This window comes from Bos indicus, chromosome 9 (genome assembly GCF_029378745.1).
Source record: "Bos indicus isolate NIAB-ARS_2022 breed Sahiwal x Tharparkar chromosome 9, NIAB-ARS_B.indTharparkar_mat_pri_1.0, whole genome shotgun sequence".
In the NCBI taxonomy this organism is placed as follows: domain Eukaryota; kingdom Metazoa; phylum Chordata; class Mammalia; order Artiodactyla; family Bovidae; genus Bos; species Bos indicus.
In genome coordinates, this window is record NC_091768.1 from 11610294 (window position 1) to 11634682 (window position 24389).

Below are 24389 nucleotides of genomic sequence, written 5' to 3' on the forward strand. Positions count from 1 at the left end.
TCAAAATTTGGAACTTGTCCAAATCTGACAATTACTTTTTATTAGTCCATTTTTATAATACTTAAAATCATGAAACAATCAAATAAAACTGTGATAACAATTTTATAAGAAATATGCAGATGTGTGCTCTTTTTCTGCCTGTTTACTCAGCTTAATTTCATTTTGGAACTTGTGTAATAATTGTAAATTTTGCTGTGTTCTGTATAGTTTTAAAGGAAAGGTATATTTATCCTAAGTACACCTTAATGTTTTTGTAGAAAAGAAACTAATTTGGTGCTAAGTAATACTTTGCAAATTATTAGTGCAATCAATAAAATTTTAATATCTACTTCAGATCAGATCAGTCGCTCAGTCGTGTCCGACTCTTTGCGACCCCATGAATCGCAGCACGCCAGGCCTCCCTGTCCATCACCAACTACCAGAGTTCACTGAGACTCATGTCCGTCGAGTCAGTGATGCCATCCAGCCATCTCATCCTCTGTCGTCCCCTTCTCCTCCTGCCCCCAATCTCTCCCAGCATCAGAGTCTTTTCCAATGAGTCAACTCTTCCCATGAGGTGGCCAAAGTACTGGAGTTTCAGCTTTAGCATCATTCCCTCCAAAGAAATCCCAGGGCTGATCTCTTTCAGAATGGACTGGTTGGATCTCCTTGCAGTCCAAGGGACTCTCAAGAGTCTTCTCCAACACCACAGTTCAAAAGCATCAATTCTTCAGTGCTCAGCCTTCTTCACAGTCCAACTCTCACATCCATACATGACCACAGGAAAAATCATAGCCTTGACTAGACGAACCTTTGTTGGCAAAGTAATGTCTCTGCTTTTGAATATGCTATCTAGGTTGGTCATAACTTTCCTTCCAATGAGTAAGCATCTTTTAATTTCATGGCTGTAGTCACCATCTGCAGTGATTTTGGAGAAAAATAAAGTCTGACACTGTTTCCACTGTTTCCCCATCTATTTCCCATGAAGTGGTGGGACCAGATGCCATGATCTTCGTTTTCTGAATGTTGAACTTTAAGCCAACTTTTTCACTCTCCACTTTCACTTTCATCAAGAGGCTTTTGAGTTCCTCTTCACTTTCTGCCATAAGGGTGGTGTCATCTGCATATCTGAGGTTATTGATATTTCTCCCGGCAATCTTGATTCCAGTTTGTGTTTCGTCCAGTCCAGCATTTCTCATGATGTACTCTGCATGTAAGTTAAATAAGCAGGGAGACAATATACAGCCTTGTCATACTCCTTTTCCTATTTGGAACCAGTCTGTTGTTCCATGTCCAGTTCTAACTGTTGCTTCCTGTTACTGTGAAATAGTCAAAATTTCATATCAGTGTCCTAGCACTCTATGAATTCAGACTTTCTCTTCACTGTCTTAGCAACAATGAGGCAGCCAAGGAGGAAGGGTGTCACCTGTCCTCATCCAGGGTCTGGGGAGAGGAGACATGGTGTCACTGTTGATGGAAGTCCTGGTTATAGAGCATCATCCTCACGACGTTATCACTGATACCTCTACGTTCAATCAGTCAGAACTTGAGGGACCTTATTTACAACATCAAAGAGATGGACGAATGCTGTGCAAAGTATAGCCATATTTGGCAAGCATGTTAAATTGAATTTCCACTCCATAGATCCTTTATTTTGCTATAGGCATACACAGCATATTGCTCATCTTGTCTAACATTTCAGTAGATGGAAAGTCCATGATATAATATGCTGTGCAGATGTTATAATTAAGTGATTTTGTGGACCACATTTTCTTTGTTTTATGACCCAAGGAAATATAGAGGGCTGAGTTAAGTGTCATAAAGCTTAAACATATTATAGCAAATATATTTGCTACATCCTAGTTTTCCCCATATTATTAATTCATTTGAATTTTCTTTGTTGGAAAGGAGGAGTTCTCAACAGTTCATCTGCAATATTTTTCTTTTTAAAATGTATTGCTTTTATTCTCATTTCCTTATTATCACTTTAGCTTTAGTCTTATAAACAGTAACAAGTGATAATTTTCCTCGTATCCACTGGAAAGTTTTCAGTATTCTATTTTCTTCTTTTTGCCAACTAAATGCTGCTTCTTCTACTGTCTTGCATTGCTTCTCGCTTGATGTATCTAGGATTTATCCATTCTTGAACGGTATATTTGAATGACTGTTGACTTAGTCTTATTAGTGGAAATGGGCACCTAGAGGTAGGTGATCAGCCTTCCTGGAGGTGCTGGGTCTGAAATACAAAATGAAAACTGAAGTGCATTCTGAGAAGAGTAAGTGAGGCAGGCTTGGCTGTTATATTATTATTCATTATTTCTATGAACACCATTGTCCTCATCATTACCTTCACTTCACTAAGTGTGCCCAAGAAGAGAGCAGCTATATAGATTTTAAGTGGTGATACATTTCATAATTTATCATCGGATGTGTTTCCCAGTGATTATTCCAAAATAGCTCTTACAGCTGAGCTTAGTTGATTACTAGTAAACTAGAGAACATATATAGCCTGTCCTGTTCTTCAGCGACTACCTTTCATTGTTTGTTAATTCCTCCTGAATATCTTATAATATTGATTTTAATAATGGATGGTTCTTGAGAAGACAGCTTCTAAATCCTTTGACACACTGAGGCGTATATACATAAATATTAATTCCATGGTTCCCTACAACATTTTTCTAATCAATCAACTACCTTGCTTAGACCATTTTTACAAATATATATTTTTTTTTTATTTATTTTTTGGAGTTTCTGCTTCTTTTTTTTTTCTCTTTTTTTTTTTTAAATTTTATTTTATTTTTCAACTTTACATAATTGTATTAGTTTTGCCAAATATCAAAATGAATCCGCCACAGGTATACAAATATATTTTAAATGAAACTTCAGAGTCAGTCATTCAAAATGTGGTGAATACATAGTAATAGAAAACTCAGAATCATAGATTATGAATGCCAAGAAAGGCTCTATTCTGGTTACCATAAGTCTATGGTTTCCAATGGGTCATGCTGCAGGCATTCATAAACTTGTTCAGGGGTCATTTTCCTAAGAACTGCTCAAGGATCAACATAAAAATGACAACCATTCTGTTTTGCCTTAAGAGATATTTTAGTGTGATGAAAATAAATTTATTTCCACAGCACAGAAAATTTACACTGTTCTCTGTTCTTCAAACAGGTTATGTGGGTATGCAATTTGTGTCGAAAGCAACAGGAAATCTTAACCAAGTCAGGGGCGTGGTTCTTCGGCAGCGGCCCTCAGCAGCCCAGTCAGGACGGAACGCTCAGCGACACGGCTACAGGGGCGGGTTCCGAGGCGCCTAGAGAGAAGAAAGCCCGGCTCCAAGAGCGCTCGAGGTCGCAGACCCCCCTGAGCAGCGCCGCGGCCTCCGCCCAGGACCAGGCTACCCCCGGCGCACAGATGGACAGGACCAAGGGCGCTGAGCCCGCCCCGCAAGCCGGGGGCCCTGAGCAGAAGCAGGCATCCTCCAGATCTAGAAGCGAGCCTCCCAGAGACAGGTAAGAGGTCAGCAACCCACAGGCAAAGGGCAAGATCTTAAATGGAGAGCAAACCCATCTTCAGGAATCGAACCGCTAGGATATGCAGAAAGGGTGCCTCTCAGACTCAACCAGAAAAGCAATAGGGAGCCCACTGCTTTTGTCTCTCTCTAGAACCTATCTTTCCTTAAGAGGCCTTTGCTGAGAAGCTTGTCTTTCACGTCCCACATGGAGGTAAACAAGTCACCCAAGTGTACTACGAACTTTCAACCCTTTGGTGAGAACAGCCATTGGCTGTTATTGGCTATTAGAGTGAGTCCTGCAGTTGAATCTGTGCTCTGAGAGAAGAATATGGAGAACAGACACACTTAGGGCTGGGGGTGCATCAGCAAAGGCTTCCTGAAGGATGCTTTCTTCTACACTGAGCTTTGAAGGTGACTAGAGATGAGCCAGGTGAAGCAAGGGATGGGTGCATGGGTGTCTGGCCAGAAGGAACAGTGGGACCACCCAGAGGCTGGTCTTGGCTGGAGGGTGATTTGGAGAAGGGGGGGGGAGCAGGGGATGACGGTGAGGTCTGAGCGCCCAGGTCACACTGGGCCTTTTAGCCAGGTTCAATTTCACAGACTTTATCCTGAAAACAACGGAATGCAATGGAGGCTTGTAAGTTTGGGCTCACGTGATCAGCTTATTAATTTCAGTTTGTCTACTGTATCATTCATTCATGGAGAAGGCAATGGCAGCCCACTCCAGTATTCTTGCCTGGAAAACCCCATGGGCGGAAGAGCCTGGTAGGCTGCAGTCCATGGAGTCGCAAAGAGTCAGACACGACTGAGCAACTTCACTTTCACTTTTTCACTTTTTCACTTTTCACTTTTGTGCATTGGAGAAGGAAATGGCAACCCACTCCAGTGTTCTTGCCTGGAGAATCCCAGGGAAGGGGGAGCCTGGTGGGCTGCCGTCTCTGGGGTCACAGAGTCGGATACAACTGAAGCGACTTAGCAGCAACCGTGTATTAATGACCAGACAGGATGCTGTGCAGTAGGTGGGGACAGCGTTAACAAGGGGGGATATAGCCCTTTTCTTCCCGAGGCTGGGAGTCTGGGACACCTGACGGTTAGCACTGGGTGTGGCTGCCTTCGCCTGTGTGACCCTTATTTATTCCACTGGGTGGGAGGACAGGATCCGAGGGTAGGATCCAAGGAAGGCTTCTGATCTGCTTGTCAAAGGAAACTCCCACAGTAAGCTCAAAGACTTCAAAGCTGAAGTGATCCGGATTCCAGGCCTTGCTCTGTCACCAGGGATTCTCACGGGCATGTTGGAGGACTGAGTGAGCACCTGTGCTCAGCAGCAGGCCCATGGGAGGCCTCTAGTGAATGCAGACAGTAGGCACCATGTGTTTACCATTACTGAACACTGCAGGAGCCAGAGGGCATCAAGATGACTGGGGCATAGTCCCTTTTCATTCAGATCCTGGGAAAGAGACCACACCGGCCCCTAGGGAAGACACCACCCTGGGCAGTGAACTGGCCCAGAGGGCTGACATGATCAGAGCTCGACAATACAAACACAAGTCCTTTGGAGGCCACAGGAAAGGGGAGCACCTTCTGAACACAGGCAGATAGGACACCCAGAAGTTGTGGGATGGGCAGGCAAAATCGGAGAGACCATGATGGCAAGACACCAGAGCCACCCTCGTGATGGTCAGACTTGCAGCATGGTGACAAAGTGCTGTGAGTTAAGGAAAGAAAGGATGCTGAAAGGGCAGCTCACGATTGGTCAGAAAAGGATTTCTTTTAAAGGAGAGGAAGAGTTTGGAAGTATAGAGTTTCCAAAGAGAAAATTTGAGTCCTGCTTATGATGAACTGTGAAAAACTACAAAGAAGTTGAGAGTAGGCACCGAGGAGAGGCTTTTTGATGAAATTTGAAAAAGACTGATAAGGACAAATAGCTTTCCTGATGATATAAATGACTTGCTGATTATATAAATACCGAGGACAACAGTGAGGATGTTGGGGCTGGAGAAGGAGGAAAAGGGGGACCTGGTTGGTAGTCAGGGTCCTTGAGAGAATGAGCCAAGCCTGAAGAAGTGGCTGGCTGTCTTGTTTTACATTACATTATTTAAAAATTTTTATTTTTGAAGTACAGTTGCTTTTCAGTGCTGTGTTAGTTTTTCTGATACAACAAAGTGAATCAGTTATATATACAGATATACCCCTCCCTCTGTGACCCCCCTCCCACCGTCCATCCACTCCCTAGGTCATCACAGAGCACTAAGCTGAGCCCCTGTGCTCCACAGCTGCTTCCCATGAGCTATCTGTTTTACACGTGTGAGTGTGTGTGTCCCTGCTACTCTCTCAATTCGTCCCGCCCTCTCTTTCCACCACTAGCTATCTGTTTTACACGTGAGTGTATGTATGTCAATATTACTCTCTCAATTTGTCCCACTCTCTCCTTCCCTGATACCTCAGTTGGTAAAGAATCTGCCTGCAATGCAGGAGACCCTGGTCTGATTCCTGGGTCGGGAATCCTAATCTGCTAGAGAAGGGATAGGCTACCCACTCCAGTATTCTTGGGCTTCCCTTGTGGCTCAGCTGGGAAAGAATCCACCTGTGATGCGGGAGACCTGGGTTCGATCCATGGGTTAGGAAGATCCCCTGAAGAAGGGAAAGGCTACCCATTCCAGTATTCTGGCCTGGAGAATCCCATGGACTGTATAGTCCATGGGGTCGCAAAGAGTCGGACGTGACTGAGCTTCACTTCACTTCACTTCACTTCTCCTTCCACCACTGTGTCCACAAGTTCTGTTCTCTACGTCTGTGTCTCTATTCCTTCCCTGCAAATAGGTTCATCTGTACCATTTTTCTAGATTCCACAAACATGTGGTAACATACCAAATTTGTTATTCTCATCCCAACTTACTTCACTTAGTATGACAATCTTTAGTCACATCCATGTTGTGGCAAATGACATTATTTTCTTCCTTTTTATTACTGTTATTTTGTTCCTTTTTATTACTGTATTCCATTGTATATTATATGTACCACATCTTCTTCACCCATTCAACAGTTGATGGACATTTAGGTTGCTTCCATGTCCTGGCTATTGTAAGTAGTGCTGCAGTGAACACTGGGGTACATATTTCTTTTGGAAACAAGATCTTAGTCTTTTTGATCCTAATTTGTACACTCATCAGGAGCTAGTGGGGATGGAAACATTAGAGGTGAGAAAAGGCCTATTTTGAAGACAAGAATCAGAGAGACTGGAGAAGAGTCCCATTTGCATATAAGGCTATCCTTTCATAAAGCATCTTCACAGATGCTGTCTCCTTTAATCTGCACATGAACTCTGCAAGGTAAGCATCCTTCATCAGTATTTCAACAGCAACAAAAAAATCGACTCTATAGAAACTTCCACAAGGGCAACTCTGCTTTAATGAGCTACTGAGGTTTGCAGTACATTCATCACATTTTTATGAAAACTCTAATTATGATGACTGCATTCATAGCAGACCCCTTACACGGGAAAACATCAATGCTACCTGTGAAACTCCACCCTCCCTGAAAATCTCTCCCACTTCAAAGGACCAAGTAATCTAAAAGCCTCAGGCAGAGTTGACCATGCTTCTGTTTTGCTTTTGTGTCATTGGAAACCCTCTCCCCTTTCTTTCCATTATCACCAGCCCCTGCTCAAACTGATCCCACAACATATTTTAGCAATTACTACTTTGATAATGGACAATAGAAACCGCTCTACTTTTCCCCATCTTGTATATTATTCTCAGTTTTTGTTCATGAAGTCTGCTTTTGGACTTCCAATGTTCTCTCTAGAAAGCCCTTTCTATGGATCTAAGGATTCCAGAAAGAGCTTATCTGTCCCCATTTTAACTGCACAGTAGAGCATACAGGGTCTGAATGCTTTGGTAAGGCATCCCCTTTCTGTAACTTCGGGTGTCCTTGCTGAAAGCTGCCCAAAGCAGATGGACTACAATGTTCAGAAAAGGGCTGCACAGGGGCATCTTAAACAATGTAATTTAAATATTCAAACTGTGAAACACTTTTCCTTTATCTTTGTCAGTGCCTCCTACAAGATGGAGAGCAAAGTAGAACACAAACTGCTTTTTATTTTCATATTCTTTTTTGTTATGATTATAGGATATTGAACATGGTTCCCTGTGCTCTGCATTTTGGAATGAGGGGAGAAGGCCTGAGAGGGAGGAAAAATGAATAATAATTTCAAAACGTCAACATTTCTATAATTTTTGCTGGGGAAGGTACAAAGAAGGCTCAGCTTCAATCTTTTTTTTTTTTTTTTTTTCTAACCAATTCCCTAAAAAGTGTTGGACTGCACATGATCTCTTAAAAAGTACTTTTGTTCTACAACTGAAGTGCTGCTGCTGCTGCTGCTAAGTCGCTTCAGTCGTGTCTGACTCTGTGCGACCCCATAGACGGCAGCCCACCAGGCTCCCCATCCCTGGGATTCTCCAGGCAAGAACGCTAGTAGAATTAATTTCTGAAATGGACATACTTATATTCACATTTCCTTGAATGTTTCCGTTATAAGAGATTAATATATATCGCCCAAATATATGTCAGGTATTAATTTTTGAACTGATATATATCTATTAGCGTTTATCCTAACTTATTATTACCTATATCATTTTATCTACTACCACTACTACTAAGTCGCTTCAGTCGTGTCCGACTCTGTGCGACCCCATGGACTGCAGCCTACCAGGCTTCTGTGTCCATGGGATTCTCCAGGCAAGAACACTGGAGTGGGTTGCCATTTCCTTCTCCAATCATTTTATCTAGAACATGTTAAAGAGGTTAGCATAAAACTTGTTCTTTTAGTGAATTAATTCATTGATTTTTAAAATGATCTGTTTAACTGATAGAGAATTTAAAAATCTGAAAGCCAGTTGTGAAGACCCTGAATATCTTGTAACGCAAAGGAGCCTTATTTAGAAAGCGACTCGGGTATACGGGTTTAATGCGCCTTTTTAACATCTCGCTTTTTAATTAGACATCGAAGAACTATTTCCAAGGATGCTGCTTCTGGGGTCTGGTCCTCGCCTTGAGTTTACACGCGATTCTCCTTCTCCACGTTTCTTTGTGCATCCCAGGAAGAAGACCCCAGGGCTGGCTGAGCAGAATGGCAAAGGCGCTCCAAAGGGCGAGCGCAAACGCGCGCCCAGGACCTCGGCGCCTCCTGCAGAGGCGCCCGCGGAAGAACGGGAGCGGAAGGAAAGGCGGGAAAGCCGAAGGCTGGAGAAAGGCCGGTCCCAGGACTACTCCGTCGTGCCGGAGAAACGCGAGGAAGGCCCGGTGGCTGAAGCGGAGAAGCAGCGGAAAGAGGAGGAGTACCAGACCCGGTACCGCAGCGACCCGAACCTGGCACGGTACCCCGTCCAGCCGCCGCCCGAGGAGCAGCAGATGCGCATGCACGCGCGGGTGTCCCGCGCCCGGCACGAGCGGCGCCACAGCGACGTGTCCCTGCCGCGCACCGAGGCGGCCGCGGGGCCCGAGGGCAGGCCCGGCCCGCGCGCGCCCCACGCCGCCCGGGGCTCGCCGCCGGCCTCGCCGCGCGCCTACTCGGCTGAGAGGACCGCGGAGGCCCGGGCGCCAGGAGCCCAGCCGCTCGCCGACTCCAGTCCGCCGGCGCCCCGGCCAGGCCCGGGCCCCGCGGAGGTCCCGGAGCCGCTCCGGAAGCAGAGCCGCCTGGACCCCGGCTCGGCCGTCCTGGTGCGCAAGGCCAAGCGCGAGAAAGTGGAGACCATGCTGCGCAACGACTCGCTCAGCTCCGACCAGTCCGAGTCTGTGCGGCCGTCGCCGCCCAAGCCGCACCGCGCCAAGAGGGGCGGCAAGCGGCGCCAAATGTCCGTGAGCAGCTCGGAAGAAGAGGGTGTGTCAACGCCGGAGTACACGAGCTGCGAGGACGTGGAGCTGGAGAGCGAGAGCGTCAGCGAGAAGGGTGAGCGAGCTGCGGCGCGCGGGCTCTGGGCGCGGGCGGGGCTGGCAGGGTGGGTGGGAACCGGGCGCTCCTGTGGGTTTCTGAGATGCGCGTTCCGGGCTGGGGGCGTGTGCTGGAATCCGAGATATACGCTCGGGGCTGGGGGTGTGTGTGCTGGGATCCGAGGTGCGCGCTCCGGGCTGGGGGCTGGTGTGCTGGGATCCGACAAGTGCGTTCGGGGCTGGGGGCTTGTGTGCTGGGATCCGAGGTGCGCGCTCCGGGCTAGCGGCGTGTGTGCTGGGATCCGATATATACGCTAGGGACTGGGGGCTCGTGAACTGGGATCCGAGGTGCGCGCTCCGGCCTGGGGTCTCATGTGCTGGGATCCGAGATATACGCTTGGAGCTGGGGGTGTTTGTGCCGGGATCCGAGGTGCGCGCTCCGAAATGGGAGCTCGTGAGCTGGGATGAGAGATATACGCTCAGAGCTGGGGGCCTGTGTGCGGGCTCGGGGATTCGCCAGAGTGGCTCAGAGGCGCGTGTGCTGTGCGCTCAGGGTGCGCGCCTGCAAGGTTTACAAGCGTAGCTGGTAATGTCTAGCACGGTGACTGTGACTGCAGTTACCACTGCTTTATGGTATATTAGAAACAAGCTACGAAGGCAAATCCTAAAAGTTCTCATTACAAGGAAATTATTATTTTGGTAACCGGATGAAGACATAGATGTTAACTAAACTTCCTGGGGTAGTCTTCTGGCCTCCTCTGTATGTCTGATGGTTAGTTTAAGTTCACACGTCGCTCAGCAGTGTGACTTTTTGCCGTGCCATGGACTGTATAGCCTGCCAGTCTCCCCTATCAATGGAATTTTCCAGGCAAGAATACTGGAGTGGATTGCCTTTTCCTACTCCAGGGGATCTTCCAGACCCAGTGATAGAACTCGCACCTCCACTGGCAGGTGGATTCCTTGTCACTGGGCCTCCTGGAAATCCACAGGTGGTTAGGGGTACACCTTAAACTTCCATGGAAAGTGAAAGTGAAAGTCGCTCAGTCATGTCCCACTCTTTGCGACCCCATGGACTAAACAGTCCATGGAATTCTCTAGGCCAGAATAATGGAACGGGTAGCCTTACACTTCTCCAGGGGATCTTCCCAACCTTGGGATCCTAGGTGCGACCAAGGGATGAGCGGAGTGTGGGACTCGGGGCTCGTGTGCAGAAATCTGAGGTGCCCACTGGGGACTGGGGGTGTGTGTGCAGAGTGCCGGATTCGCGAGCGTGGCTGAGAGGTGCGTGTGCTGGGCTCAGGGTGCGCCCCTGCAGGGTTCGAACCCAGATCTCCCGCATTGCCGGCGGATTCTTTACCAGCTGAGCCACAAGGGAAGCCCAAGAATACTGGAGTGGGTAGCCTTTCGCTTCTCCAGCAGATCTATGCACCAGGAATCTGGTCTCCTGCATTCCTCGAGGATTCTTTACCAACTGAGCTATCAGGGAAGCTGTATGTCAATTAAGTCTCAGTAAAAGTGGGGGAGGAAAGTGGGGCTTGGAATGCTCCAGGCAGTCTCCCAGCAAATGGAAGGTTTTAGTGTTTTGTTTCCTTTTATTTTTGGATGTGGAGTTTATAAATGTCACCTCAGGCACCGAATGAGTTACAAGAATTTTTCATGACGTTCAGTTCAGTTCAGTTCAGTAGCTCAGTCATGTCCAACTCTCTGCGACCCCATGAATTATAGCACGCCAGGCCTCCCCGTCCATCACCAACTCCCGGAGTTGACTCAGACTCACGTCCATCAAGTCACCGATGCCATCCAGCCATCTCATCCTCTGTTGTCTCCTTCTCTTCCGGCCCCCAATCCCTCCCAGCATCAGAGTCTTTTCCAATGAGTCAACTCTTCTCATGAGGTGGCCAAAGTACTGGAGTTTCAGCTTTAGCATCATTCCTTCCAAAGAAATCCCAGGGCTGATCTCCTTCAGAATGGACTGGTTGGATCTCCTTGCAGTCCAAGGGACTCTCAAGAGTCTTCTCCAACACCACAGTTCAAAAGCATCAATTCTTCAGCGCTCAGCCTTCTTCACAGTCCAACTCTCATATCCATACATGACCACAGGAAAAATCATAGCTTTGACTAGATGGACCTTTGTTGGCAAAGTAATGTCTCTGCTTTTGAATATGCTATCTAGGTTGGACATAACTTTCCTTCCAAGGAGTAAGCGTCTTTTAATTTCATGGCTGCATTCACCATCTGCAGTCATTTTGAAGCCCCAAAAATAAAGTCTGACACTGTTTCCACCGTTTCCCCATCTATTTCCCATGAAGTGATGGGACCGGATGCCATGATCTTCGTTTTCTGAATGTTGAGCTTTAAGCCAACTTTTTCACTCTCCTCTTTCACTTTCATCAAGAGGCTTTTGAGTTCCTCTTCACTTTCTCCCATAAGGGTGGTGTCATCTGCATATCTGAGGTTATCGATATTTCTCCCTGCAATCTTGATTCCAGCTTGTGTTTCTTCCAGTCCAGCTTTTCTCATGATGTACTCTGCATATAAGTTAAATAAGCAGGGTGACAATATACAGCCTTGACATACTCCTTTTCCTATTTGGAAACAGTCTGTTGTTCCATGTCCAGTTCTAACTGTTGCTTCCTGACCTGCATACAGATTTCTCAAGAAGCAGGTCAGGTAGTCTCGTATTCCCATCTCTTTCAGAATTCATGACGTTGGTTCCTCTCATTCTGGGAAATTTAGTATTCTATAGCTATCATCACAGAAAATCCTTTAGATAATACTGGTCTAGAAGATACATCAATTTCAATTTAAACTCCTGTGTTTATTTTGAAGAATTTCCTCCTTTTGCTGCTATTCACTTAAACTGACCACAGCCATAAATTCAGTTGGTGGCGGTTATCATCTTTGTTGTAGGGCTGGGGCTTCCCTGGTAGCTCAGATGGTGAAGAATCTGCTTGCTGTGTGGCATCACCGACTTGATGGACATGAGTTTGGGTGAACTCCGGGAGTTGGTGATGGACAGGGAGGCCTGGCCTGTAATTCATGTGGTCTCAAAGAGTCCAACACGACTAAGCGACTGAACTGAACTGAACTGATGCTCCAATGAGGAGAAGGAAATGGCAACCCACTCCAGTATTCTTGCCTAGAGAATCCCATGGACAGAGGAGCCTGGTAGGCTGCTGTCCATAGGGTTGCACAGAGTGGGACATGACTAAAGCAACTTAGCATGCATGCAGCATGCCCCAATGATCTTATGCTATATTTGGGAACAATTTTAAAAGCTCATTCTGTTGCTATTAGTACTACAATTCAACTGGTAATAGGTATCTTTGGAGTATGGGGGAGAGAGGTGAATTTGGCTTTTTCAGTTAGGCATTGATGTTTATAAAGTGCATATTGGTTTTTTAAAAGTCAGATGATGTGTAGACTTTTGCTGTCTTTGTGCCTCAATGTTGTGTTTTGTGAACATGTATTTTTTTTTTCCCTTAAGTCATAAGGGAAGTGTTAAGTAAGTGGATATGCTTAATTGGTGTGAAGAAAACCCCTTATGAGGATGGATATAGATTGAGAAGGCGATGGCACCCCACTCCAGTACTCTTTTGCCTGGAAAATCCCATGGACAGAAGAGCCTGGTGGGCTGCACTCCATGGGGTCACTAAGAGTCCGGCACAAATGAGCGACTTCACTCTCACTTTTCACTTTCATGCATTTTAGAAAGAAATGGCAACCCACTCCAGTGTTCTTGCCTGGAGAATCCCAGGGATGGGGGAGCCTGGTGGGCTGTCGTCTGTGGGGTCGCACAGAGTTGGACACGACTGAAGCAGCTTAGCATTAGCTTAGTCACTGCTGCTGCTGCTGCTGCTGCTGCTGCTAAGTCACTTCAGTCGTGTCCGACTCTGTGCGACCCCATAGACGGCAGCCCACCAGGCTTCCCGTCCCTGGGATTCTCCAGGCAAGAACACTGGAATGGGTTGCCATTTCCTTCTCCAATGCATGAAAGTGAAAAGTGAAAGTGAAGTCGCTCAGTCATGTCTGACTCTTAATGACCCCATGGACTGCAGCCTACCAGGCTCCTCCGTCCATGGGATTTTCCAGGCAAGAGTACTGGAGTGGGGTGCCATTGCCTTCTCTGATATGTGTACTACTTTTGCCATTTATGTTGTTATCCTTCTCATTATGCTGAGTTGGTTTGTGTGTTTATTGGTAAGTGTAGATTTAACACTTTCAGTAGATACACAGATGTCAAAAACAAAGACATGTGCTGCATGCCCTTATGGAGCTTACATGTTGTTGAGAGAAATAAAGTATAATTACACAATGAAATATAATTTATTAAATGCCTCAAAGGAGCATTCCTTCCAGATGTATTGATACAGTTTTGCTTTGTGTCCAGATGTTTAACCAGAAAGGTTCCCTGGGCAAATGGTGTCTGAAAGTCAACACATAGATAGTCAGCGTGATGCTTTGTGTGCAGTGTAATTACACACATACACACACACACACACATGGATTAACAGTGAGCTCTATCTAGTGGGCTTGTCTAAAAAGTGAGGTCAGCTACTGCATGTTTCAAAGAGAAGGCTATTTGTTTGGTATTTGTACTTCTCTTTGCCAACTGGAAAAAATTGGGCATCTCTGATTTCTTAGATGAGGGGACCCCAACCCCTGGGCCTGGGACCACTGCTGGTCTGTGATCTGTTAGGAACCTGGCGGCACAGCAGGAGGAGAGCTGCAGGCTAGGGAAGGAATTTTCATCTGCACTTACAGCCACTCCACATTGATCCACCTCCTGTCGGATTGCTGGTGGCTTTAGACTCTCCTAGGAGTGTGGACCCTTCTGTGCACCGTGCAGGCGAGGGTCTAGGTTGTTCACTCTTTACAAGAGTCATCTTGAAACTTCCCTCTCCACCCTGGGCTAACTGTCTTTCGTGACACAGTCCCTGGTGCAAAAAGGTTGGAGACCACTATGTTAGACTATAAGTATTGAATCTCTCCATGCAGAAGAAAAACAGAGAACTAAATCTTACTTGTAATAAGAAAGCAATTGAATTTACATGAAATGTGTATCAAGATCCCCTGGGGCAAGGTCCAGTGAAGATTTGTGCCCCTAAGGGATTGAGTCAGGAGGCCTAAGGAGAAAAACAAGAGACAGGCGGTGCAAAGTGGATGAGAGGAGGAAAAGGCACCATAGCTCAGAAGAAGCAGAGCATCACTGCCTCAATCAGAGGATTCATCCACTTACACTTAGAAGGAACCTGAAGCCCTCTGACAAAGCATACTGGAAAAAGAGTCTGGCGTGGGATAAAAGGATTTCCTTTCCTTTTAATCCTTGCCTTCTTGCTGGCTTTGAGTGACTGGGAAAAATACGACCCAAATTAATGTTACCTTTGAACTTTTAAAGCACTTTGTGAATGGCTTCTGATGAACGAGGGCTAACAGGTTTCTTTGTAGCTGTTACTGCTAAGCATCATTTAGCAGTCCTTGTAGGAGTGTGTGTTACCTGGATGACTAGCAAGAAATAATACTTCTAAAGGTAGCAAATAATGAGGGATTGAAAAGAGAGACCAAGGACACTTAATCACAAGGTTGAATTTTCCCCATAAAACTAAAACAGTTTCAGGGGATCCGTGTGTCAGTTGTGGGCACTGTGAACTATTCACTATGTAGTCTGGGTCCCTGACAGCTTAAACAGTGGGGAGTCAGGAACAAGCGTTGGGAAGCTTTGCATCTATCAGGTACTAAATCATTTAGATGTAACTAATTCATGTAGTGCTTTGTATCATCCTTTAGTCATTAAGCTAAAACTGTTAGGAGTCACCTGTTTGGGCTCCAGCAGTATATTGCCTGTTGCTTACATAGTACTTTTAATTCTACACAGAAGTTGATTTACTTCCATTTCTTGAGAGCACAGAATGCATTTTATATTCTTTTGTTGCTCCTGGTGCTTCTTCCTATAACTTTAAAAGGGTTTTCAATTAAGGAAGGTGGTCACCATTCAGTCATGTATTAATTTCTGTGTGATATTACACAAGTATTACATTATTTACATGATATTAAGCAAGGTATCTACAAGAATCTGCTGAATTCTAGGCACATTGTGCTAGGTTTTAGAGGTACAGTGATCAAATAAATACAGACATGTACATAGATACAGATAGATATGTATGGGGCCAGCCCTGGTTCTTGATCCTGTGACACTTTTCTGGGCAACCAAGAGAACTGTTATTGAGGACTTAATAGAGAGGACATATTCCTTAGAAGGACTGATGCTGAAGCTGAGGCTCAATAATTTTGCCACCTGATGTGAAAATCTGTCTCTTTGGAAAAGACCCTGATGCTGAGAAAGATTGAGGGTAGGAAGAGACGGGGGTGACAGAGATGGTTGGATGGCATCATCGACTCAATGGACATGAGTTTGCCCAAACTCTAGGGGATAGTGAAGGACAGGGAAGCCTGGTGTGCTGCAGTCCATGGGATCACAAAGACCTGGACATGACTTAGTGACTGAACAACAATGTGTCTAATGAATATGTTCTCTCTGTAAAGTCTCCAAGACACTCCAAAGTCAAGTCAGGTTCTGTGGCTGACGTTAAAATCTGAAACCTTTAAATAATTACAACTTGGAAAGACTTCTCTATTTTTTTATTTAAATTTTGTTCTATATTGGAGTACAGTTGATTTACACTGTGGTGTTAGTTTCAGGTATACAGCAAAGTTATCCCATTATACATATATACATTCTTTTCCAGATTCTTTTGCAATTTAGATTATTACAGGATATTGACTAGAGTTCCCTGTGCTATACAGTAGGTCCTTATTGATTATCTGTTTAGTATCTAGTAGTATGTATATGCTAAACCTCAAAGGGACTTTCTCTTTTAATGTCTGCTCAAATGTAGGTATTTATTTTTCCTACTCCATGAGACCCAACAGCAGTGAAGAGGAGAGGAAGTGGACTGTGAATAGATGGTGTAAAGAGGCAAGCAGCCTACCTTGGGACAGAGGAGCTTGCTGAGGAGGCGAGAAGGGTTAGGGCAGAGGGAGGCCTCCTGGCTCAAACCTGAGAGTCAGCGAAGCTGGGAGTGAGAAGTGGAGCTTCTGATCACAGACATACTCAGTGTTTGTTGACAGAGCCCCTGCAGCACACTCTTCATCCTTCCTACCGTTTCCTCCTCCTCCTCTATCCCCCTGCCACGCAGCAGGAGCAGCTCTGCATCTAATTCCCAGGAAAAATCAAGAGGCAATGCAGTGAGCTGCCTCAGCAAAGCCGGAGGTCCTGGAGAAAATGCTCTGTGTTCTGGCACCCCCACCTTTCTACCAGCTCCCGCCAAGCCAACACCTCATTCCCTGTGCGGGGAAGGGGCCCACTCTCAGGCGCCATCCTTCCCAGATATCAGAGACGGCAACAGTGTCTGCAGGAGGAGCACCACTGATCACACCTGTGTGGTACCCACCACAAGTGTCCACCTGAAACCAAATGTTGCACGAGGCAGCACCAACGGCTGTGAGATACGAGCATAAATAAGGGGACATGTGGACCCTAGAAGAAAGGGATAGCTCAAAAGCAGAGGTATGCTAGAAAAGCAAACAGAAAAAAATGCTACACATTGTAATCGAGTTCAGTACAGCCTGAATTTCCCAGCACTCACCCCCGGGGCAGTGTCCCTGCCCAAACCTATGGATGTTCCGTGCAAAATATTTTTATATTAAAAAATTAATAAATAATTAACTTTAATTTACTAATACGGTTATTAACAAAACTCTGAGTGTGCAAATCCATTGCTCTGAAGTGCTTGGAAGACATATTTGGACAACATACAAGACTGTTCAACTGGACACAAGATTAAACTCTTACCTGCAAATATTGATTAATTCTTCTGAACAGGAAGTAAGATATCTAGATCTGAGGTCTTAAAATAAAAGCTGATATTAAATCTGTAAAAATTCTTTTGGGTCCAGAAAGAAGCAGCCATACAGAAGCAAGCCCGTTACAACCTTGGGAATGCCCAGAAGATGGCTCCAGGGATCCGTCGTGAAAGAAAGAGGAAATTCAACACCATGCCAAGGGAAAAATCTATACAATTCTGGAGGTTAAAGAATAAAGGTTTTATGTAAAATAGGAGGTTATATGTAAAATAGGAGTTACACTGACTTTACATTTCTCATCAATAGTGGATTCTAGACTACAAATGACCAATGCCTTCAAAGTTTGGAGTGAAACCCATCCTAGACACATCTAAGTTATCAATCAGCTCCCATTTTCAGAAATTCTACTTTGCAGTCTCCTGAGAAAATTGTTTAAATTTGTATGTACTGAAGAAAACTGAGAAATAATCATGAAAGTGGGACAAATGAGAAAGAAGAAACAGTGGAGCTGACTGAGGAATCCAATTCAGAGAAATCCACGAAGGACACTGGAGATCATATATAGGAAGCTCCACAAAGAATATTTTTTTGAGAAGTATGCCATAGATTCCAAGAAGTATCCAATGACTAATCAGTTGCTTGATATTATTAATGTGGTAAAGAAAGGCTATCTTTCTCAACAATAAAGAAGAACAGTTAAAACTTGATGGAGGGGTGATGCGGGGGGGAAACTGTTAAGGAAAATCATGGTCCAAACATGAAGCAATCAAGAATATGGCATTATTTTAGTAATTGACACAGACTATTTGACTGTTAACCTAGGTAATCTTTCCTCTAAGTGAACAGGAAGCCTGAAAGTTCATCTGTAGAATAGGAAATTTAACATCTGCCTGTTACTGGTTTTACTTGGTCCTGAAGTATTTACATGTAATAATATGGTCAATGCCAGTTTTGTTGTTCAGTCACAAAGTCATGTCTGACTCTTTGCAACCCCCATGGACTGCAGCATGCCAGACTTCCGTGTCCTTCACTATCTCCAGGAGTTTGGTCAAACTCATGTGCATTGAGTCAGTGATGTCATCCAATTGTCTCATTCTTTGTCACCCACCCCTGCTTTTCCTCCTGCCTTCAGTCTTTCCTAGCATCAGGGTGTTTTCTATTGAGTCAGCTCTTTGCATCATGTGGCCAAAGTATTGGAGCTTCAGCTTCAGCAGCAGTCCTTCCAATGAATATTCAGGGTTGATTTCCTTTAGGATTGACTGGGTTGATCTCCTTGCTGTCCAAAGGACTCTCAAGAGTCTCTAGCGTCACAGTTAGATGCCAGTTACTGGTTTTCAGTTTTTAGAATAAACCCCTTTCTACATTGAATATATGTATACTTATTTGGTCTCTTTGTTTTACACAATTGAAGATAAATATTGTGTACATGTTAAAATAAAGAAAAAACTGACACATATGGGAGACAAATGATTTGGAGAACAGAGAGTTAGAGATGCATATGGATATTCTTTAATCATCATCTCTAAAAGATGATGCTGTTAAAATGCTGCACTTCATATGCCAGAAGATTTGGAAAACTCAGCAGTGTCCACAGGAATGCAAAAGATCAGTTTCATTCCAATCCCAAAGAAAGGCAAAGCCAAAGAATGTTCAAAGTACTGCACAATTGCACTCAGCTCACATGCTAGCAAAGTAATGCTCAAAATTCTCCAAGCCAGGCTTCAACAGTACATGAACCGTGAACTTCCAGATGCTCAAGCTGGATTTAGAAAAGGCAGAGGAGCCAGAGATCAAATTGCCAACATCCATTGGATCATCAAAAAAGCAAAAGAATTCCAGAAAAACATGTACTTCATTGACTATGCTAAAGCCTTTGACTGTGTGGATCACAACAAACTGTGGAAAATTTTTCAAGAGATGAGAATACCAAACTACCTTACCTGCCTCCTGAGAAATCTGTATGCAGAACAATAAGCAACGATTAGAACCGGTCATGGAGCAATGGACTGGTTGCAAACTGGGAAAACAGTACATCAGGACTGTATATTGTCACCTTGCTTATTTAACTTATATGCAGAGTACATCATGCAAAATTCCAGACTGAATGAAGCACAAGCTGGAATCAAGATGCCAGGAGAAATATTAATAACCTCAGTTATGCAGATGACACCACCCTTATGGCAGAAAGCAAAGAGGAACTGAAGAGCCTATTGATGAAAGTGAAAGAGGAGAATGAAAAAGCTGGTTTAAAACTCAACATTAAGAAAACTAAGATCATGGCATCTGGTCCCGCTTCATGACAAATAGATGGGGAAACGATGGAAAGTGATAGACTTTATTTTTGGGGGGCTCCACAATCACTGCAGATGGTAACTGCAGCCATGAAATTAGAAGATGCTTGCTTCTTGGAGGAAAAGCTATCACCAACCTAGACAGCATATTAGAAAGCAGACATCACTCTACTGACAGAGGTCCATCTAGTCAAAGGTGTGGTTATTACAGTAGTCATGTATGGGTGTGGAAGTTGGACCACAAAGTACGCTGAGTGCCGAAGAATTGATGCTTTTGAACTGTGGTGTTGGAGAAGACTCTTGAGAGTTCCTTGAACTGCAAGGAGATCCAACCAGTCAATCCTAAAGGAAATCAGTCCTGAATATTCATTGGAAGGACTATGCTGAAACTGAAGCTTCCAATAATTTGGCCATCTGATGTGAAGAACTGACTCACTAGAAAAGACCCTGATGCTGGGAAAGATTGAGGGCAGGAGGAGAAGGGGACGACAGAGGATTATATGGTTGGCTGGCACCACAGACTCAATGGACATGAGTTTGGGTAAACTCTGGGAGTTGGTGATGGACAGGGAGGCCTGGTGTGCTGCAGTTCATGGGGTCGCAAAGAGTTGGACGTGACTGAGCGACTGAACTGAACTGATGAATATTCTTATCTAAAATGTTCAACATCCCGCTCAAATTTTAGGCCAAGAAATAGGGAATTAAGATTACTTAAGTATACAAATGTATAAATAGAAATAAAACTATTGGTTTTGAAAGCAAAAGGGTATCAGTATCACAGTAAACTTAATAAAGTCTCTTCTTTCATTGGTTTTTAATATGATGTCATAAAATTAGAAATCAATAGAGAATGTCCTAAATAGAGTGGTTAGTGGATAGAGCAAAGTTATTTAAACATTAGAGTGCTTTCCATAAGAACTCAGAAAGTGATCATTTTGAAATAGGTTGGGTAGTGGAGACGACAGTGTGGGCAAAAGGGCCATGAGGATAAATGAGTTATTGTAGCCGCCTCAGAAGTTTATTTTCATCATGTGCACAGGTTCACTTGATATCCACCAAAATAGGAAAACAGAAAACTGCTATTTAACTTCCCCTTGATAAGTTCCAAGTGATCAGTTTTGTTGTCTTCTGGGCCCTCTCATAATTTTACCCACCATCTATCAGCGGTTGATCCACATAGAACTCTGATAGCCTTTGCTTCTCTTTGACCTTTTATACATTAATCTTTCACTGATTCCTACTATTTCTGTGGGGAAGAGGAATTTAATTCTCCCTTGCAGCTGTTGGAAGAGCCAGCGTTTACAGAGTGTTAGGTGCTTCAGTTTAGATTCCATCGAGAAAGTCTGAGAATTAATTTCTTCTTTCAGTGTGTATAAAATGACCTTGACTGTTTTAATCATCTATGTAATTTAAATCTTAGAGACAGAGTGGATATAGGTAACTGTTTCCATGCATGTGGGGGGTTGTTAGAGCTAATGTGCTAATTCCTGATTTCCAAGAATATGGGATAAGAACATTTTGGGAAACATGGTAAGGAGCTGAGTTTTTCAGAATTACAGTTTCTCCATAATATATAAAGGACTGGAAAATCTCCTTGATTCTAAAGCAGGAGCTCTGACTTAAAAGAAGTCCTATAAAAAGAAAAGAAATTAAGTCTATAAATCTAACCTGATTAGATCCAATAATATTTTCCCCAAATTAATCCATGGCTAGAAATACCACTCACTTAGCTACATCTGAAGGAGATTTCTATTCTAGAATCAGGAGAAACTCAATTAAAATCTGGTTTACATCTCATTTTCAAAAGTAATCAAATACAAATTTGACACATATGCTGACAGTTTTTTAAAGTGGAATGTTTGGGTGTATGATTGAAGGACGTTATAAGGGAAACTATCTGTGCTTCAAAATGCATTTAGAAGAAGAGTTGATATTGAAAATTTCAGTGCGTCTATTTTATCTCCTAGGTTATTACTTCAATATCCTTTCAAAATGCAGAATCATACTGCAGTGTTTGTGACCCATTTTATCCAGTGAATGGAAAGGTTGTCCTTACTTGGGGTTCAGTTTCACAGAATAACAAAACATCAGAACCTGGGAAAGACTTGGGAAGCAAGCAAAGAAAGAGAAAGCCACCCCTGTCACACACTGTTGAACTGAGAAGTGGACATCGTGGGCACTGTCAGCTGTCCTGCCCCGGCACCATTTTCCATTTGCAGCAAGAAGAGGTGGAATGCATAGTGGTCCCAGCTCCAGCCAGACTTCTGAGGACCAGCAGTGAGTCAGTCCTACCACTGTTCTGTCCTCAGTCAAGGCCCAGCCCTAGCAATCTGGTTTCTAACATATTCCTGAGACCAGGCCCCTAGATGGTGCCTGGTTTTCGTTATTAGATTCCTATCCCTGGATCTTTGTGAAAAGTGAAAGTGTTAGTCGCTCAGTCGTGTCCAACTCTCTGCTGGAGTCCCTCTGGAACTAATGCTTGGCCCTAACCAATCCCCCTGTAGGAACTAGGAACTGGATTGCTGATACTGACTCCCTGGTGCCAGTTGCCAGATTGGAAATCTAGGTGTTACCTTGTGTGTCATTCTTACTCATACTTTATGGACATTCACCTGGCATTGCTAATCTGCACTGAATGGTTACTTTTTGTGGCCATCTTCTTTGAGCATCTTGGTATTCTTCCTGAGCTGGACTTCTACATTTGGGTCTTCTTAAAAGCTCCAGTTCTGCACCAAGGGCCAGACTAATTGTAATTCTGATGAAGTCTTCTGAGGCTGGTGTGTACGAGGTAATAATATATCAGTTTCTTAGGCTGCTGTAACATGATGCCACAGTGAGATGTGGCAGGTTGATAAGAAGTCCGGGGTCCCCAAAATGAAAGGTTGTTGCTGAACCACGAAAGATGCCGGGATTCTTAGCCTCCAGAGGAGAAGAATTCAATCTGGGGCCAGAGACAAGTCTTGATCGCTCAGAACTTTTTGTGTAATAAAGTTTTATTAAAGTATAAAAGATATAGAGAAAGCTTCTGACACAGACTTCAGAAGAGGGCAGAAAGAGTGCCCCCTCACTGTTGTTATCAATGGAGTTATATACTTTTAATCAGTTGTTGCAGTGAATCAAAAGAATGTCTGGAGGTTGTAAAGACCTTATTAGACCCACTCTCATAATTTACGTTTTAAGATAACAGGATTAGCCAGAAGGTTTTTTCCAGAAACTGTCCTCAAGCAGGATACATTATTGTTATATAATCCTAAGGAATGTAGGAATAGATGTTTTTCTGGAACTCTCTTGCTTTTTTGATGATCCAGCACATGTTGGCAATTTGATCTCTGGTTCCTCTGCCTTTTCTAAAACCAGCTTGAACATCTGGAAGTTCACGGTTCACATACTGCTGAAGCCTGGCTTGGAGAATTTTGAGCATTAATTTACTAGCATGTGAGATGAGTGCAATTGTGCACTAGTTTGAGCATTCTTTGGCATTGCCTTTCTTTGGGGTTGGAATGAAAACTGACCTTTTCCAGTCCTGTGGCCACTGCTGAGTTTTCCAAATTTGCTGACATATTGAGTGTAGCACTTTCACAGCATCATCTTTCAGGATTTGAAATAGCTCCACTGGAATTCCATCACCTCCACTAGCTTTGTTCGTAGTGATGCTTTCTAAGGCCCACTTGACTTCACATTCCAGGATGTCTGGCTCTAGGCCAGTGATCACACCATCGTGATTATCTTGGCCATGAAGACCTTTTTTGTACAGTTCTGTGTATTCTTGCCACCTCTTCTTAATATCTTCTGCTTCTGTTAGGTCCATGCCATTTCTGTCCTTTATCGAGCCCATCTTTGCATGAAATGTTCCCTTGGTATCTCTAATTTTCTTGAAGAGATCTCGAGTCTTTCCCATTCTGTTGTTTTCTTCTATTTCTTTGCATTGATCACTGAGGAAGGCTTTCTTATCTCTTCTTGCTATTCTTTGGAACTCTGCATTCAAATGCTTATATTTTTCCTTTTCTCCTTTGCTTTTCGCTTCTCTTCTTTTCACAGCTATTTGTAAGGCCTCCCCAGAAAGCCATTTTGCTTTTCTGCCTCTGTTTTCGATGGTGATGGCCTTGATCCCTTTCTCCTGTACAATGTCACGAACCTCCGTCCATAGTTCATTAGGCACTCTATCTATCAGATCTAGGCCCTTAAATCTATTTCTCACTTCCACTGTATAATCATAAGGGATTTGATTTAGGTCATACCCGAACAGTCTAGTGGTTTCCCTACTTTCTTCAATTTAAGTCTGAATTTGGCAATAAGAAGTTCATGAGCTGAGCCACAGTCAGCTCCCGGTCTTGTTTTTGCTGACTTTGTAGAGCTTCTCCATCGTTGGCTGCAAGGAATATAATCAGTCTGATTTCGGTGTTCGCCATCTGTTGATGTCCATGTGTAATGTCTTCTCTTGTGTTGTTGGAAGAGGGTGTTTGCTATAACCAGTATGTTCTCTTGGCAAAACACTATTAGCCTTTGCCCTGCTTCATTCTGTATTCCAAGGCCAAATCTGCCTGTTACTCCATGTGTTTCTTGACTTCCTACTTTTGCATTCCAGTCCCCTATAATGAAAAAGACATCTTTTTTGGGTGTTAGTTCTAAAAGGTCTTGTAGGTCTTCATAGAACCATTCAACTTCAGATTCTTCGGCGTTACTGGTTGGGTCATAGACTTGGATTACTGTGATATTGAATAGTTTTCCTTGGAAATGAACATTGACTATGCCAAAGCCTTTGACTGTGTGGATCACAATAAACTGTGGAAAATTCTGAAAGAGTTTGGAAT

General features: G+C 44.0%; 1 protein-coding gene across 36 annotated transcripts in view; it reads left to right on the forward strand.

Annotated features, from left to right (window-relative positions):
- RIMS1 (regulating synaptic membrane exocytosis 1) overlaps window positions 1-24389 on the forward strand; it is a 606383-nt gene that overhangs the window by 355460 nt on the left and 226534 nt on the right. For all 36 annotated transcript variants that reach the window (XM_070795691.1, XM_070795693.1, XM_070795713.1 and 33 more), the window contains 2 exons: window positions 3154-3494; window positions 8596-9443. In XM_070795691.1, coding sequence (XP_070651792.1) covers window positions 3154-3494; window positions 8596-9443 — 1189 coding nt within the window. The remainder of the gene's footprint in view (window positions 1-3153; window positions 3495-8595; window positions 9444-24389) is intronic.